The following is a 15027-nucleotide window of genomic DNA, read 5'->3' on the forward strand; positions in this document are numbered from 1 at the left end:
TCAAGTGTGACTGAAACAGAGCGCAGTTCCCAACCAACACAGAAGCAGCTAAGACACAATGAAAATATGATTTAAGACTGTGGTGTTTATTTTATAAATCAACATTCATCTAATTTATAAATTAACATTTATATCGTGCAACTGTTGAAGTGACGATCAAATATGGTTGGAATAATGCTTAACTTTAACTCTTTCCCCATCAGCGCTTTATATTTAAGTTGCCACCCAGTTTTAGTTTAATGTTTTAGTTTAATGCGCTTCGTAATTCATTTGTTCTCTTATCACCTCTCAAATTTTCAGCTAAGATAGCGGAGATAATTCCATTTTTGTGAAGAACTTTTGTAAGAGATCAGATTCAGAGCGTGATCAAAACACTGTGTTTTTAGTTTTGAGTGAATGTGTCAGTGTTTAAGTTGGGTAAGATCACCATCTAGTGGATAGCGGAAATATGAATTTGAGGTAGAAACTCCTCAGGGAGCGTTTTCTCTTTATTGATTAGATGACTCAACAATATTTATTGACATTTATCTGGATATCGCAATTAATTGTGCAACTGTATACAAATTAAAAATAATATGATTAAAGACGGTGGTGTTTATTTTCATAAATCAGTACGCAGCAACAGTGGCGCAGTGATACTTATGTAATGCGGTCTGAACCGTGGGTTTACCGGGGTATTTTATCGTGGCATAGAACGCGTTTCAACCAATCAGATTGAAGAACCAGAACTGCCCGTTTTATAATTAAAAATAATAATTCAAAAGTCAAATATAATTGTATACATATACAACAGACATATTCTCACGAAAAAGGCTCCAAACTTATTTGCTTTACTGACAGCAAACTGTGCAAAATATTGCATCATTTCTTTTGTTGTGTTTTTCCCCAAGTAAATGTCTGCTTCAAAGATGTTAAATAATATAAATTAATGAAAAAATATTTTAGTGACTGAGGGTGAATTTTCGTTTATTTTCAAGTGAATTCAATGCAACAAAAACATTCCAGAAAATGTTGTGACTGCTATCGGATGCAAAGTGAATTTATTTCTTAGTTTTTTGTTGTAAATGTCCCAATTGCCTTTTTTAACGAGTTTAATTAAACGTTAATGTTATATATTTTGGTTGCATTCATGTGTTATTAAAAATGTATCAGCTTAACTAGGCACGTAATATTAAAGTATCAATAAATTAATCATATAGACGGTTTCATTGGAAGCACGTGATACACGTCTGGATCCGAACCTTACTTACGGTTTCTGTTTTTTTAATGCTCTGACTAGTTGCTAAACTGATCTCTTGTACAAATGCCTCGTCGAAAATAACAAATGTTTTGGTTTCTTATGTAATCTGCGTGTTGTTTTTTGCTTGTTATATAAACAAACTACATTTAAAGAACTTTGTTGCTATTTATTCTTAGTGGAGTTTACCGGAAGCTACGTGCAGCCGCTTGTTTATGTTGTTACTGCTGAAACGGTCTATAGAATTTAATCGTAATTGCATTGAAAAAAAACTTTGATGTATCTGCAAATATCGCATCGCTGGCAGAGATAACAGATTCTGTACCGTATCTCAATGAACTTTTAAATTAACACCACTATGCATTTGGATACACATTTTATCAGCATGTGTGATTCTTGATATCCTTCGTGTTGCAAATACCACACTCTACCAATTAAAGGGATAGTTCACCCAAAAATTATAATTCTGTCATCATTTACTCACTCTGTTGTTACAAACCTATATAAATCTCTTCCGATAAAAACGAAGGAAGATATTTAGAGGAATGTTTGAAACCAAACCGATGATGAGCATCTTTTATAGTAGGAAAAATAATATTATGGAAGTGAATGCGGTTCATGATCAGTTTGGTTACAAACATTTCTCAAAATATCTTCCTTTGTGTTCATCAGAACAAAGAAATTCATACAGGTTTGTAACAACATGAGGGTGAGTAAATGATGACAGAATTTTCATTTTTGGTTGAACTATCCCTTTAAGCTACCGAAACAAGGCTGTTCAAGCCGGTCAATATTATGGCAACAAAGTGACTCAGCGTGGGTGGAACAGAGAAGTAGGGAGAGACATCACCTGTTAACAGATTATTCGTCCGTTTAAATCACTTCCTAAACCTACACACTTACCTTTGGTGAAAAACAAGCATGAAGACAGCATGACCAATGTTAATAATTTACTGAAAATCATGTACTGCACCTGCATGACTGTCAACCTTTTTTCATGATAGTAGCATACCTTGCATCTCTCTGCTCTTAGGCGAGCTGCTCTCAGACATCGCAGAAGGAGACCTCATTGAGACCTGCGTTCGGAGGGGACTACTGCTGCCTCCACTGCCCACATGATGGTGCTGCGGGCTTCCTCGTGGAGGTGTAAAACTCTGCGAGGTGGGTGGCGCCATCTGAGTCGGTGTCTGCGATTGTGACGGGTGCTGGTAATAGGGCATTCCATTAGGCATTAAACCATAATGTTGTTGCTGCTGTGGCGACGACTGCTGGTGTTGCAGGTGGTGAAGCGAATGGTGTTGAAGATGATGTGCTCCTGCAGGCTGCTGGTGAAGTTGAGAAGATGAAATGTCAGGATGACCCTGGTTTGGATATGCTCCATACATGGTGTGAGAGTTATATCCCATGGGCATTGAAGATCCCCCCTGCTGCTCCCGGGAATTACCCCTTGCCCAGTACTGTGACCCGGAAGGCTGGCGGGAAGGTCCGACGCTGCCGTTGACTTGGTACGATCCGTGGCCCTGGAAGTGGTGTTGAGGCTGCTGTGGTTGTATCGCACCCTGTGCGCCTGGTTTCTGGTGCATGCCTTGGGAAGGAGTAGGGCCCATGGCTGGGTTATACTGCGATTGGCCCCACAGATACTCATATCCCATGCTGCCAGGGTGGTGATGGTTGCTCATATGAGGGTACGAGGAAGAGGGAGGGTGGGCGCCAGATTGGCCGGACCCACCTGCAGTAGTGACGCCATTCACATTCATATCGCCATTCAGGTCTGTGACGTGCAGGATCATTATGAAACAGAGAAGAAGAGAGCATTGCTATTACATCGTGCATGTTAAATGACAAAGTGCTAGACTTTGTATTTTAAAAATATGCTTACTTTTCCCTTGCTGGGGGAAGCTCATTGAGGACCCGTTAGTATAGAGAGAATCTCCTGAGGAATGCTTCAGCCCTGAGTTAGCGGATACAGAAGAGTGAGGCCTGTAGTTAAAATTGTTATTTGTATCCATCTGTTAACAAAAAAGCATCACAGAATTTTATAGGTTTATGTGTGTTATTGTTTTAAATTAGAAGCCAATATCGGCTCAAAAAATAAAATCTAAACCAGACATGATTTCACACATCCCACCCTGGCTTCATCTTGTCGCTCGTCTTTTCAGACTAAGACTTTGTGCACACTGCAAACATGAATGCTCAATTCAGATTTTTTTGTTCAGATCCGATTTTTTGTTTGAATGTTTACATTACCTGGCTAAAATCAGAAAGTTGTGTGAACTGTTTGTGGTCCTGAACTGCATTGCATGCACAAAAGAATAATACTACGTCCTGTCCAGCACGCGGTAATACGGAAATGAACGTGTAGACTACTGAGCGGGTATGAGCTGCACAGACTGGCTAGTCGACGCGTTTTACCTCAATTCCGGGGGAGCGAGCAATACGAGATCATACGAGTCGAGACACTCTGCTCACGAAAATTCTTCATAAGAAATAAACACAATACAGTGTCTAAAAAATAAATGAAAATAAAAATGCAATTAAAATAAACTGACTATAACAGAACAGGCCTTAAATAGTAGCCAATCCTACTAAGGTCATATTAGTACACATGTATTGAATGGATTTGCATTGTATCACGTTGTAATGTCAGTTAAGGAGCGCCATCTGATACGGCCTCCTTTATACAGACGCTGCAGCTCCCCTTTGTGTTTTTAGAAAGACATGCAATCATTGCGGTGATCTGAAATCATCGCGATGAGGTCAAACAATCGCAATGAGACAATTATTTCATCATTGTGACGGCCCTACTGTTCAGACTGATGTCACATTGCAAATCATCTGACCTGTATCTGATTTAGAACCACATATAGAAGTGCCTAAAAATCTGAATTGAAAAGAACCGATTCCATGTGGTTTGTGCTGTTCACACGGTCATACAAAGAGACAGACATGGGTCACATATGAGCAGAAAATCGGTTTTTGAATCTGACCTCTCTTACTTGCACACAAATAATTGATTATCAGGATATTTTACATCATTTGCAGACATCAGGGAGCCGCTATCAATATGCGGGAGACTTTCGGAAAGTCCAGGTGTTGTTAGACTTCTTCGATTTAGGGTTCAGTTTATTGTTTCAGGGAGTCGTTTTAAGTGATAGAATTTTTATTTTGGGGCGAACGTCATCATTTGCTCACACTCATGTTGTTACAAACCTGTATTAAATTTCTTTGTTCTGATGAACACGAATGAAGATAATAAAGAATTCGTAATCAAACAGTTAGTGAGCTCCATTCACTTCCATAGTATTCGTTTTTTCTACTATAGAAATGAAAGGGGCTCACAATCGGTTTGGCTACAAACATTCCTCAAAATATCTTCCTGTGTGTTCATCAGAACAACTAAATGATGACAGAATTTTCATTTTTGGGTGAACTATCCCTTAAAACATTAGTTGGTAGTACTTAGAAACTTAAGGCGTTGTTTATTCATTTATTGCGTTTTTATCTGTGACATGAGACAATAGTTCCTTTCACACATACAGTCTTTACTAGTAATTTACTGGTAAATTGCCGTTAACAGGTCATGTGTGAACAGAACCTTTCTGGTAAATCAGTGCTGCCAATTTACCAGTAATAGAGGTTGTAAGATTACCAGTAATTTACTGGAAAGCGCTATGTGTGAACGAAACAAAGATTACCGGCATTTAGAACAGACAACACCATACCGTGCTGACAGCTTCGGCCCAATCAGAACGTTTTGATACAGATGACGTGTTTGCCCCCGTGTTTTGTATTTACTGGTAAATTAATTCTGGTAAATTTGTGGTAATTTACCGAAATTACTGTGCGAAAGAGGCTAATGAAAATGTGATGACGAAAGCAGATAGGGAGAGGCAGGAATGAGGTCATGTCATCATACAGGAACTTTAACTGGACCGGTCGGGTTTGGATTTTTACCTGTCCTGCCAAAATTTTTACTGGCCCCACTACAAAAAGCATGAAAATAAAATCGGGCTGACTATTGTTTTTGACTCATGTAACCTTAATAAATAAGATTATGTTACCAAAACCTACCTCATATAAATTCAAAATATTGTTGAAGGCAAATTAGCAGTTAGTAATGTCTGAAGCCTTAAGACGCAGCTTTCCATGCGCGCGCTTCCCAAACACACAAAACGTCTCAAACAGCATATGGGTAGCACATAGTCTTTGCTAGAGTATTGGCAAGGCCTCATCGGGCAAGTGACAGTTGTGTTAACTGGCCCGAGCATCACTCACACACTGGCCCTGGTCTATACCCTGTGGTATAGTCTGGACTCGAACCTGAGGTCCTATTCACCGCAGTTCAGACATTTCCAGCAAATTTTCACTGCAAATTTAAGGTCTTCTCAAATGACACAGAATAAACCCTTTAAATTTGGGATGTAAGGTTTACATAAATATCCCATATTGTTTAAAACTGTGGGGGCAACTCAGAGCTACAACATCATTACGTTAACTTGCACTACAAATATTTTCAAATGACCCCAACTACTTCCTTATAGTATCCAAATACTATTTTAAACAACAGCCACATCCTTGTTATATTAATTTACTTAAACTGTACGTTTGAATACATGAATATGAATGCGTGCAATGTTAAGAGCGAGCTCTGAATGTCTAGGGAGGCACCGTACTGAAAAAAAGTGGCTGTGCTTTAAAACCGACCAAACTGCCTATATAGATTAGCCAGTATATTTATTTATTTTGCATACAGACGCGTTTTCAAAGTTTTAATCGTATTTCTCGATATCATTCGGAGCGTACTGCACGTGCAAAACTGATGTCCAAAATTGCCGTCCAGGTAGGCGGTTTACTAGGTTTTGAGGAAACAGCCATTGAACACAGCCGTGGCCGACATCACAAATATTGCTCTTCACATCTCTCCATAAAATGTCGCAGATAAAGCCGATGAGATGCCCGAGCAATCGCGTTTAATAACACATCACACACATCACCATGCGGATCACCAGCCTCATAGTAAACTATTACAAACCTTTAACGTTAATTATACGTCTTTTCTATTTATAAATAAAATGTTGACTGAAATAAACCGACGTTGATTGAAAAAATTACCGTAAGCATGAATTCGCTGCAATTATTTTACGCGTGCCCATTATGAGCCACGCAGCTAAGAGTAAACACTCAGAGCTGTTCGGGTTCATTCAGAAAATAATAAATTAATCGACGCACATCATTTAAAGGTTACAATATAAAACTAAAAGTAATATTAAAATGAACAATACACATGTGGATGAAGAATGGGTGAAGTGATGTGATAGTCTGTTAGCACGAAGGCTAACCCGCTCCACATGACCATGCGCTGCTTGGATCTCGCAGCGCTCACAAATATGAATCCACATTTTATTAAACTTCCCCAATACTAAAACAACACGACCTTTATTCAGCCAACTAATATCTGCTCTGTCTATGTTTATACATTGTTTTGTATAATTTTAACTTCACGTTCCTATATATTTATCTATGCCAAAGAACAACATAAGCGAGTCGGCTCAAATGCGGCCAAACAACCGACACAAAAACGAAAACAAAAAAGAAGCCAGCTTGAATATAAGACGCTAATTAGGTATTGAGGAATATAAAAAAACCACAAAGTTAAAGGTGAAGAGTTTATTGTTGTTGAAAACAAAATCCAGCACTACACACACTTATAAAATGACATTTTGATATGAAGTTTGATTAAACTGGTTGGTTTAGATCAGAAGGGATGATGCCATGAAAAACTGAGGCCTGCGATTCCGCAACGCAACGATTAACCGTAACGATTTATGATGTTTAAAATTATATCCGGCGATTAACATTTATGTTAATTCAATACATTTTTGTATGAATGAAATTGGGGTCATATTTAAGTAAATATACATTGATCATCGAAGCACATGATGTAAATGAAAACAGCAGGTCTTATTTACATAGTCAGGCATTTCTGCGTTATTTAAATAATTAAAGACGTCAAAACGTACATGTTGATTATATAAACATATGAACTCGAGGGTTTGTGTGCAAGACAATAGGTTACATTAGGTCTTTACAAAACACATCTACGTTTTTTTTATTTTGAATGTTTTGGGGAAGTTGATTTCTGAAGGTCGTCGTTTGCTAATGAATTCACGTTTTGTCCAGATAAAGGCTACAACAAGGAGGTAAATGAAACAGCATCACACACAAAAGCACGCTCTCAAAAGTTTCCCAGTATACATGATAATAAAACTGTCCAACCTTGATATCTGCCGATCGTACAAGAGACAGCGCCTCTGGTCCCCCGGCAGAAGACCACTATGGATGAAGAGGGTGTTTGCGATGTAAATAATAAACGGATAAATCGCTAACCTTTGGGTTTCAAATTTGCAAACATGGCTGGTAATGTTTGAGTGCAGCCATAATCACTGAGGAGAAAAAGAGAGAAAGCCGAAAAGAGGAAGTGTGTGACGCCGAGCAGCCGCTGGCCCCCAGGTCTTAGCGCCGACCTCGTCTTGATACAGTACAGTAGAGACCCAGTAGCAGACACTGTATGGCAGGCACTTTTGAAATTTAATTCTTTACATTTACTACTATCTATTTTTATGCTTACTAGTTCTTATTTTTTTGTTACTAATAACTATTCAATTAGATACTTATTCATTAGATACTAGTTCCTAAAAATTAAAGGGGACAATCTGACACTTTCCATGTTTAAGTGCTATAATTGGGTCTCGGTGCTTCTATCAACCTAGAAATTGTGAAAAAGAACAACCGAGTAACTTAGTTTTGGTAAACTTATCTCTGCAAGCATGTAAAAAATAGATAATTGAAATTTGGCTCCCCTTGTGATGTCAGAAGGGGATAATACTGCCCCTTAATCTGCACTATCCAACCACGGCACTGCCATTTAGTGCAGAGATCAGCTCATTTGCATTTAAAAGAGTACACCCAAAACGGCACGTTTTTGCTCACACCTACAAAGTGGGTTTTTAACATTCTATAAATAATTATCTATATGGTATTTTGAGCTAGAACTGCACATATGTACTCAAGGCACACTAAAGATTTATCTTAAAAAGTCTTTTGAAATGTTCCCTTTAAATACTAGTGCTTATTTATTAGATATTAGTGCCTATTCACACTGAAATGGGCCAAGTTATGTGTTTAAACACTAGTACATATTTATTAGATACTAGTACTACTTAAACAGATATTAGTGCTTATTTATTTAATACAAGTAGCTATTAAATAAATACTGCTTATTTATTAGCTACTAGTACTTATTCAATAGATACTAGTGCTTAATTTTAAGATACTTGTCCCTATTAATTAGCTACTAGTACTTTTGCAATAAATACTACTACACTCTAAAAAAATGCAAGGCTATTTTCAACCCAGAGTTAAGTCAAAAAGGGACAACCCAGCAGCTGGGTTCAAATTAACTTAGAAAATGTTTATATTGAGCCAACATTGGGTTAAAACAACCCAGTATGGGTTAAATTACAACCTTGTTGAAAATCCAGCATTTTTTAGAGCTTACTTATTTATTAGAATAGAGTACTTTTTTGTGTATTTTGATCGGCCGCATTATAGCATTTTTCACACAAAAATTACAAAAAATACACAGAAAATGTGTCCGGGACATTAGATTTTTAGTTAATTCACACTGCCAATGATTTCCCAGAATCTGTGCGTGAATTTACACACATGCGTAAAGACACATGAATGTTTTTGTTAAGTTTTTTACACAGCATCTGTAGTTTGCCAATTATTCATGATTTCTTCTCTGAGAAACCACGTAGTTTTATTGCATGGCCATGGTTCCAAAAATATGTTCGCAATTTGGCATCACAATGATCAATTTTGGTGTAAATGCATGAATCCTTGAGTAGGAATTGGAAGTTAATCAATTTATCATGCATAAATTAACACCTGACTTCTTGGCAGAGAAAATGAAAAGACAAACATTGAGCAGTTTATTAGAAATGTAGACAAAAATTGAAAGGCTTAAAAATAAAACATTGATCGGACTCAACTAGCATTGTGCATATATACACATAAAACTAACTCGGTCTAATATTGTACCCACTCATTTTTGATAGTGCAAACTTATTTTGGTCAGTTTGTTTTTAGACTGGAAAACAAGATTACCCATCTTTTTCAGTCTTTAACACGCAACACTTAAAGACAATGTCATACTTTAACTGCTGTCATACAATTAAAGACATGTGAAACAGGACTTGTGAAATTGGATGGTTAGTGAAGGAGTGAGCCAACAGATACTGAGAAATAATCAAGGCTTATCTATTTCTAGCTAGCGTAGTGGAAGAAGGTGATGCTAAAGAGATGATCAGTCTACACAGACCCCAAAAAAAAATTTATAATGATTGTTACTTAATTTCTGAAATCCTGATTTTCATTTTTAATCACGAGATCATAAACTACACGATTTTACAAGACAAAACTCCCATTACAGTTTCAAGTTTCGTTAGAGAAAAACGTTTTACTTTTCGATTTTAATTACAATGCCATACAATAAAAAAGTAACTTTCCATCACATCTATTGCTTATCAGTTGAAAAATATGAATACAGTGCAGATTTTCAGTTTAAGTATACTTTTTGTAGTACAACAAATTAAAACAAAACAAAAAGGCCAGGACTGCTCATCAGGAGAGGGATAAAGAAGCTCTGTACAACAATATGCATATTAACTTCCAAAAGAAGGTTATGTCGATCCTCTGGAGTGCAGCCACTGAATGGACAGAGGTGATGCTAATAATGCCATTGGTCTTATATTCATACAGCTTTGCTCTCTTTAAGATCATGTACCATTTATGTGACAGCATCTCCTTTTACTTGTAGTTCATCCCTCCCCTTGTCTGTCTATCGATCACAATGTACCAGTCACTTTATTCTAGATCAGGCATTTCTGAAAGATAAAGCAAAAACAGACAAGTTAATAGGTCATATATTAATTCACAACGTGTAATATAATAATGATTCGAAAGTCTAACAAAATTTATTTTTAAGCTCATGTTAAAGGGACATCACTTTTTTGGAAAATATGCTCATTTTCCAGCTTCCCTAGAGTTAAACATTTGATTTCCGGGTCTGACGATACCACTTTTAGCTTAGCTTAGCATAATCCATTGAATCTGATTAGACCTTTAGCATCACGCTAAAAATAATCAAAGAGTTTCGTAATGTTTTCTATTTAAAACTGGACTCTTAGTTACATTGTGTACAAAGGCCGACAGAAAATTTAAAGTTGCGATTTTCTAGGCAGATATGGCGAAAAAACTATACTCTCATTCTGGCGTAATCAAGGAATTTGCTGCCTCAACATGGCTGCAGGAGGCGCAATGGTACTACGCAGCGCCCGAAAACAGTCCCCTTGGTTACTTTCAATAGCAGGGGACTATTTTCGGGCAGTGCACAACACCATTGCCCCTCCAGCAGCCATGTTAAGGCAGCAAAGTCCTTGATATCAGCCATATCTGCTAAGAAAATCGCAACTTTTAATTTTCTGTCGGTCTTAGTACACAATAGGGCTTTTCACACCTGAATTGCTAACACTGCTTTCAAATTACAGGTGTGAAACGCTCCTTAACCCAGGGTTCAAACCGGGGTTTAGAATGAAGATAACCCAGGGTTAAGCGCAGTGTGAAAACCCCTAATGTTACTATAGAAATAGGAAAATTTAAATAGGAAAAATATCCAGACTCTTTGGTTATTTTTTTAGCGTGATGCTAATGGTCTAATCAGATTCAATGGATTGTGCTAAGCTAAGCTAAAAGTGGTACTGCCAGACCCGGAGATCAGCTGAATGGATTCCAAAACGGTAACAAAAAAATGTTTAACTCTAGGGGAGCTGGAAAATGAGCTGATTTAAAAAAAAAATTGGAGTGTCCCTTTAACACTGCCTCCTTTTGACTTGCAGCTATGATAAAACTTATTGTGGTACAACTGTTGTAGGAAAGAACAAACACTTACTCTCATCATCACTATCTGCTGATTCCTGAAATTGAAAGAAAAATTAATTTGTATTGCCATAAGACAAGGTAAAGGACAATATTTGGTTCAAGGTGTGATTTTCTAAATTTAATACATAAATTCAAAAAACTGTAAATCTTACATCCTCTGCTCCATCTAGGTCAGGTAATTCATCTTCTCCTCCCATGTTGTTCATCATCTAAAAGCAGCACATTAATGTGACTTAATTTATCCACACACTTCCCATAACAATCTCAAATGAGAGTTGTTTTGATATCAAACATAAACATTTGGTGAATAGTAAGTGAATGAAGTGAAAAAAGTACATACATCAGAAAAGCGATCATAGTTTGACAAATCTTCTTCAGAATCGTCCTCCCAGTCTTTCCAGTTGTTGAAGTCAACACTAAGCCAGTTAAGCTGCATATAAAATTCACATAAGATATTCTTAATATTTACTAGTGTGTTTAACAGAATATTTTACTCACCCCTAAGGTGTTACAAACCTACATAAAATACTTTGTTCTGCTGAACACAAAGGAAGATATTTGTAATCAAGCAAGAAGGAGAAGCAGCACTGACTTAAATAGTAGTAAAAAATAGTGGTAGTCAATGGTGCTTCAAAACTGTTTGGTTACAAACACTGCTCAGAATATCTTCTTTTGTGTTTAGCAGAACTAAGACATTTTTATAAGTTTGGAACAACAAAGCCAAAACATTTGAATTGCCCCCGGTGGCTGGCTGCAATATAGGTCATACACCACCACCCTCCATGTAAACTAATGGGACGTGAGCCAAACTTAAAAATCGTATTACATTTCAAATACATTTTTTCCAAATTATGGTTTCTGTTATTTTAGTGTTTGTTTTTCAAATAAGTTTGGTTTAAGTTGGTTATTAGATGCTATTAAAAAGGTGTGACGACTAATTTGTGTGTTTGTGATCGAGTCAAACTGGAAAATGGGCAGGGCCTTCATACTGCGGCACCACCTCAGGATCCCTACTGAGCAGAGTCGGGCTACAAATGACGTTTTTACAGTCTATGGTTTGGAACAATATGAGGGTGAGTAAATGATGACAGAATTTTCATTTTTGGTTCAACTACGTCAACAAATCTGTTACAGATTTTTTTTAAATAAGCCAAAACTTACACCAAATTAGTTGAAAAACTAGGGATGCGTTAACTACTAGAGTTAACTACTAGTATTATATACTTACTATAGTTATTTTAATAAGTTGCATTTTGCACAGTCTTGGTTACACTTTTTATGGTTTACTGCATTTCTAAATGTCTCTGAATAATTCCCATTCGAAGTGCACTTCACAATGTTACTCAAACATAACACAGAATGTTAAAAGAGACCAGCAGTGAATGGATTTGAAGTTAAAAACCAAGCATTTAAAACAGCCTTAGTTAACCATGTCTTACATCAACATTTATATGTAAAAATGTGCAAGTCATATTACAATATTCTGCCATGCACCAAACTTACTTTTGCTTTCTCTTTTGTTAACCTGGGCCAAGATTTCCCTCCCTCTGCTTTCCGTAAACAGCACAACACTGACCGGTCTGTGCGCCTGTGTTTGGACCCCTGAGAATGGGAAGTAACACATAAGCGAAACATGTTCACACTGCAATGTACATCTCACAAGGGGCTCATTTGAAACCTGATATGTTTCTGTAGTTCAACTTTGCATTAGCACTGCAGTCGTGGGTTCGATCCCAGGAGACACATAATGATAAAATGCATACCATGTAATGTATCATAAATCTTTTTGGACATAAGCATCTGGCAAATGCATAAATGTAAAGATATCATAGCTGTGTGCTAAACTCACATCTTGATCAATGGCATCAAAGAGATCAATTTCATTTGAGTGCTTAATGTTATCCATCCCACCGAGACAACTGAAAAGAGAGAAGACAAACTTAGCTTGACCATAAAACATTTTTACTAGAGTACATGTTTAAATTGTTGCAACATACCTGAAACCAAATTTTGATTTTTCAAAATTTACTTTAACATCCTTGCTGTCCTCCACCAAAAACTCAATGAAGACAAAGTCTCGTCTGTCGTACCACTTGGCAGCTGCCGGGTGCCTGATGAGGTAAATATTCAACTTAAAATAAGTGTTAAAACACCATCCCCCAGAGATACAAGTATAAGGCGAGGTAAGGGCAGAAAAACTGACTTCACATTAAACAAGTAGATCCACAAAGAGCAGGTGGCATAGACACCTGTGACACACCACTTCGACTGACCATCAATGGCCTATTTATTAAACATGGTGTTTCAAAGTCTCTTGTACTATAACCTTAAATAAACCAAACTACTCAAGTTTGTATTCTGAGGATGAAATACAAAAACACTTCACAATAATTTTATTATTACTTATGTAAAACAATCTGGGCACAACGTTTTAATATGATAATTTCTATGATCACGTGATATTTTATTCACTATAACTCCAGTCATAAATCAAGCCCTTATAAAAAAAAAAGTGTTTACAAAAGGTCGCATTCATGGTGAGATGTTTACATAAATTTCCTTATTTATTGTAGTGTGGCTATTGGATGAGTGTGTTGTAACTCCATTCATTCATTGTAGTTGGCCTGGCCCTGGTGCACGTGCAGGCGGCGCGCTCAAGTTCGCTACACATTCAAACCCATTAAACAATCGTATGTGTTACTTTCAAATATTACGTTTATTAAATGTACTGTTATTGACATGTTTTATATAGAGGTATCTGCGTATTAACGGATTTGAGCGGCAAATAGCAAAATATGGCAATACCGGTGAAATGATACAAGCTAGCTATAACGAGCCACTTTACAGTAAACTCCACACATTTATACAACGATTAGAGACTTCTTAACTCTTACATAAATTTACATTTATAGGTAATAAACATTCAGGAACTATGGTGAGATACTAGTTCACCGTCTACTACAAGAGTGAATGAGTCGTGCAAAAATAGCTAATGTTGGCTAGCCACAAGCTAACCTAGTCAACTCAACCCCCATTCAATACTTGTTTCATAAGCAATGTATATTTCTCATATATCAGCAAATATTCACACTTACATGACTTTGGTGTATATGTGTGTTGTGAGACGGTCGGCGTATACTGAAGGTTCTGGTATGTTCTCCCGGGGTTCTGCAAGCTGTACCGGAGTCACCGGAGGACGAGTGGGCGGGGCTTTAGGCCACGCCCCGACGCGCTGGACTTTACTACAGCTTCCGCGTGTCTCACGCTGTCTCAAAGCAGATAAAATAAAATAACATAATTGTCATTTTCCAGTTCTTATTATGTAGTAATTTATAATTATATTATTTTATAATTAATTAATTAAAATATATTTGATATACTATAGTTTGCCTACAAATGTCATGGTTAAACTTAATGAAATAGTAAATAAATAAAAACAAAAAACTACATATTTTAACATTCAACATATTATTATAGTAACTGTATTTACTAGCTGCTAGACATGTTGCTGATATGTTGTATTAGGTTATCTAATCCCTATAATTAGTCAAGGAGGTTGTATGATTCTTCTTTGTATGAACTTCCTTCTTTTTTTTAAGTTTGACCAAATGCATATAGGGTGTCAAACTCAATGATTTGCATAATGTTATGCAAATTCAGGCGCTCTTTTAAAATACTTTGGGTCAACCTCTGGCACAGCTTCAAACTGAAACTTATCAAATCCTATCAGAGATCCACGTCACTGAAACACCAGTGGCTTTGTTGTTATCAATATTAAACTTACCCGT

The 15027-nt window shown here is 36.9% G+C and overlaps 2 protein-coding genes across 7 annotated transcripts in view; both read right to left on the reverse strand.

The window, feature by feature from the left end:
- baz2a (bromodomain adjacent to zinc finger domain, 2A) overlaps positions 1–7726 on the reverse strand; it is a 32748-nt gene extending 25022 nt beyond the window's left edge. For 3 of the 6 annotated variants that reach the window (XM_073874960.1, XM_073874959.1, XM_073874958.1), the window contains exons 1-3: positions 7514–7726; positions 3117–3246; positions 2250–3008 (exon numbers count right to left, since the gene is read on the reverse strand). In XM_073874960.1, the coding sequence (XP_073731061.1) occupies positions 2250–3008; positions 3117–3246 (889 nt within the window). In that variant the 5' untranslated portion in view covers positions 7514–7726. The remainder of the gene's footprint in view (positions 1–2249; positions 3009–3116; positions 3247–7513) is intronic. The other 3 variants (XM_073874964.1, XM_073874961.1, XM_073874963.1) reach the window with 2 other exon arrangements.
- A 1906-nt stretch (positions 7727–9632) lies between these two features.
- On the reverse strand, positions 9633–14493 carry ptges3b (prostaglandin E synthase 3b (cytosolic)). The gene is made up of 8 exons (XM_055188953.2): positions 14335–14493; positions 13237–13350; positions 13089–13158; positions 12743–12841; positions 11580–11669; positions 11392–11448; positions 11250–11274; positions 9633–10185 (listed from the first exon to the last, which is right to left on the reverse strand). Coding segments are annotated over exons 1-8 (477 nt in total). The 5' UTR covers positions 14337–14493; the 3' UTR covers positions 9633–10165.
- Between the last annotated feature and the right edge of the window lie 534 nt (positions 14494–15027).

The sequence above is a fragment of the Misgurnus anguillicaudatus genome, chromosome 13 (assembly GCF_027580225.2).
Source record: "Misgurnus anguillicaudatus chromosome 13, ASM2758022v2, whole genome shotgun sequence".
NCBI classification, from domain to species: Eukaryota; Metazoa; Chordata; class Actinopteri; order Cypriniformes; family Cobitidae; genus Misgurnus; species Misgurnus anguillicaudatus.

Bases quoted from the DNA above. Each gene is read 5' to 3' on its own strand.
- ptges3b (XM_055188953.2), bottom strand. The intron at 11,670-12,742 runs GTAAGTTTGGTG...TTTTATATGCAG, and splicing joins TAACAAAAGAGAAAGCAAAA to CTTAACTGGCTTAGTGTTGA. The intron at 10,186-11,249 runs GTAAGTGTTTGT...TTTATCTTTCAG, and splicing joins AGCAGATAGTGATGATGAGA to AAATGCCTGATCTAGAATAA.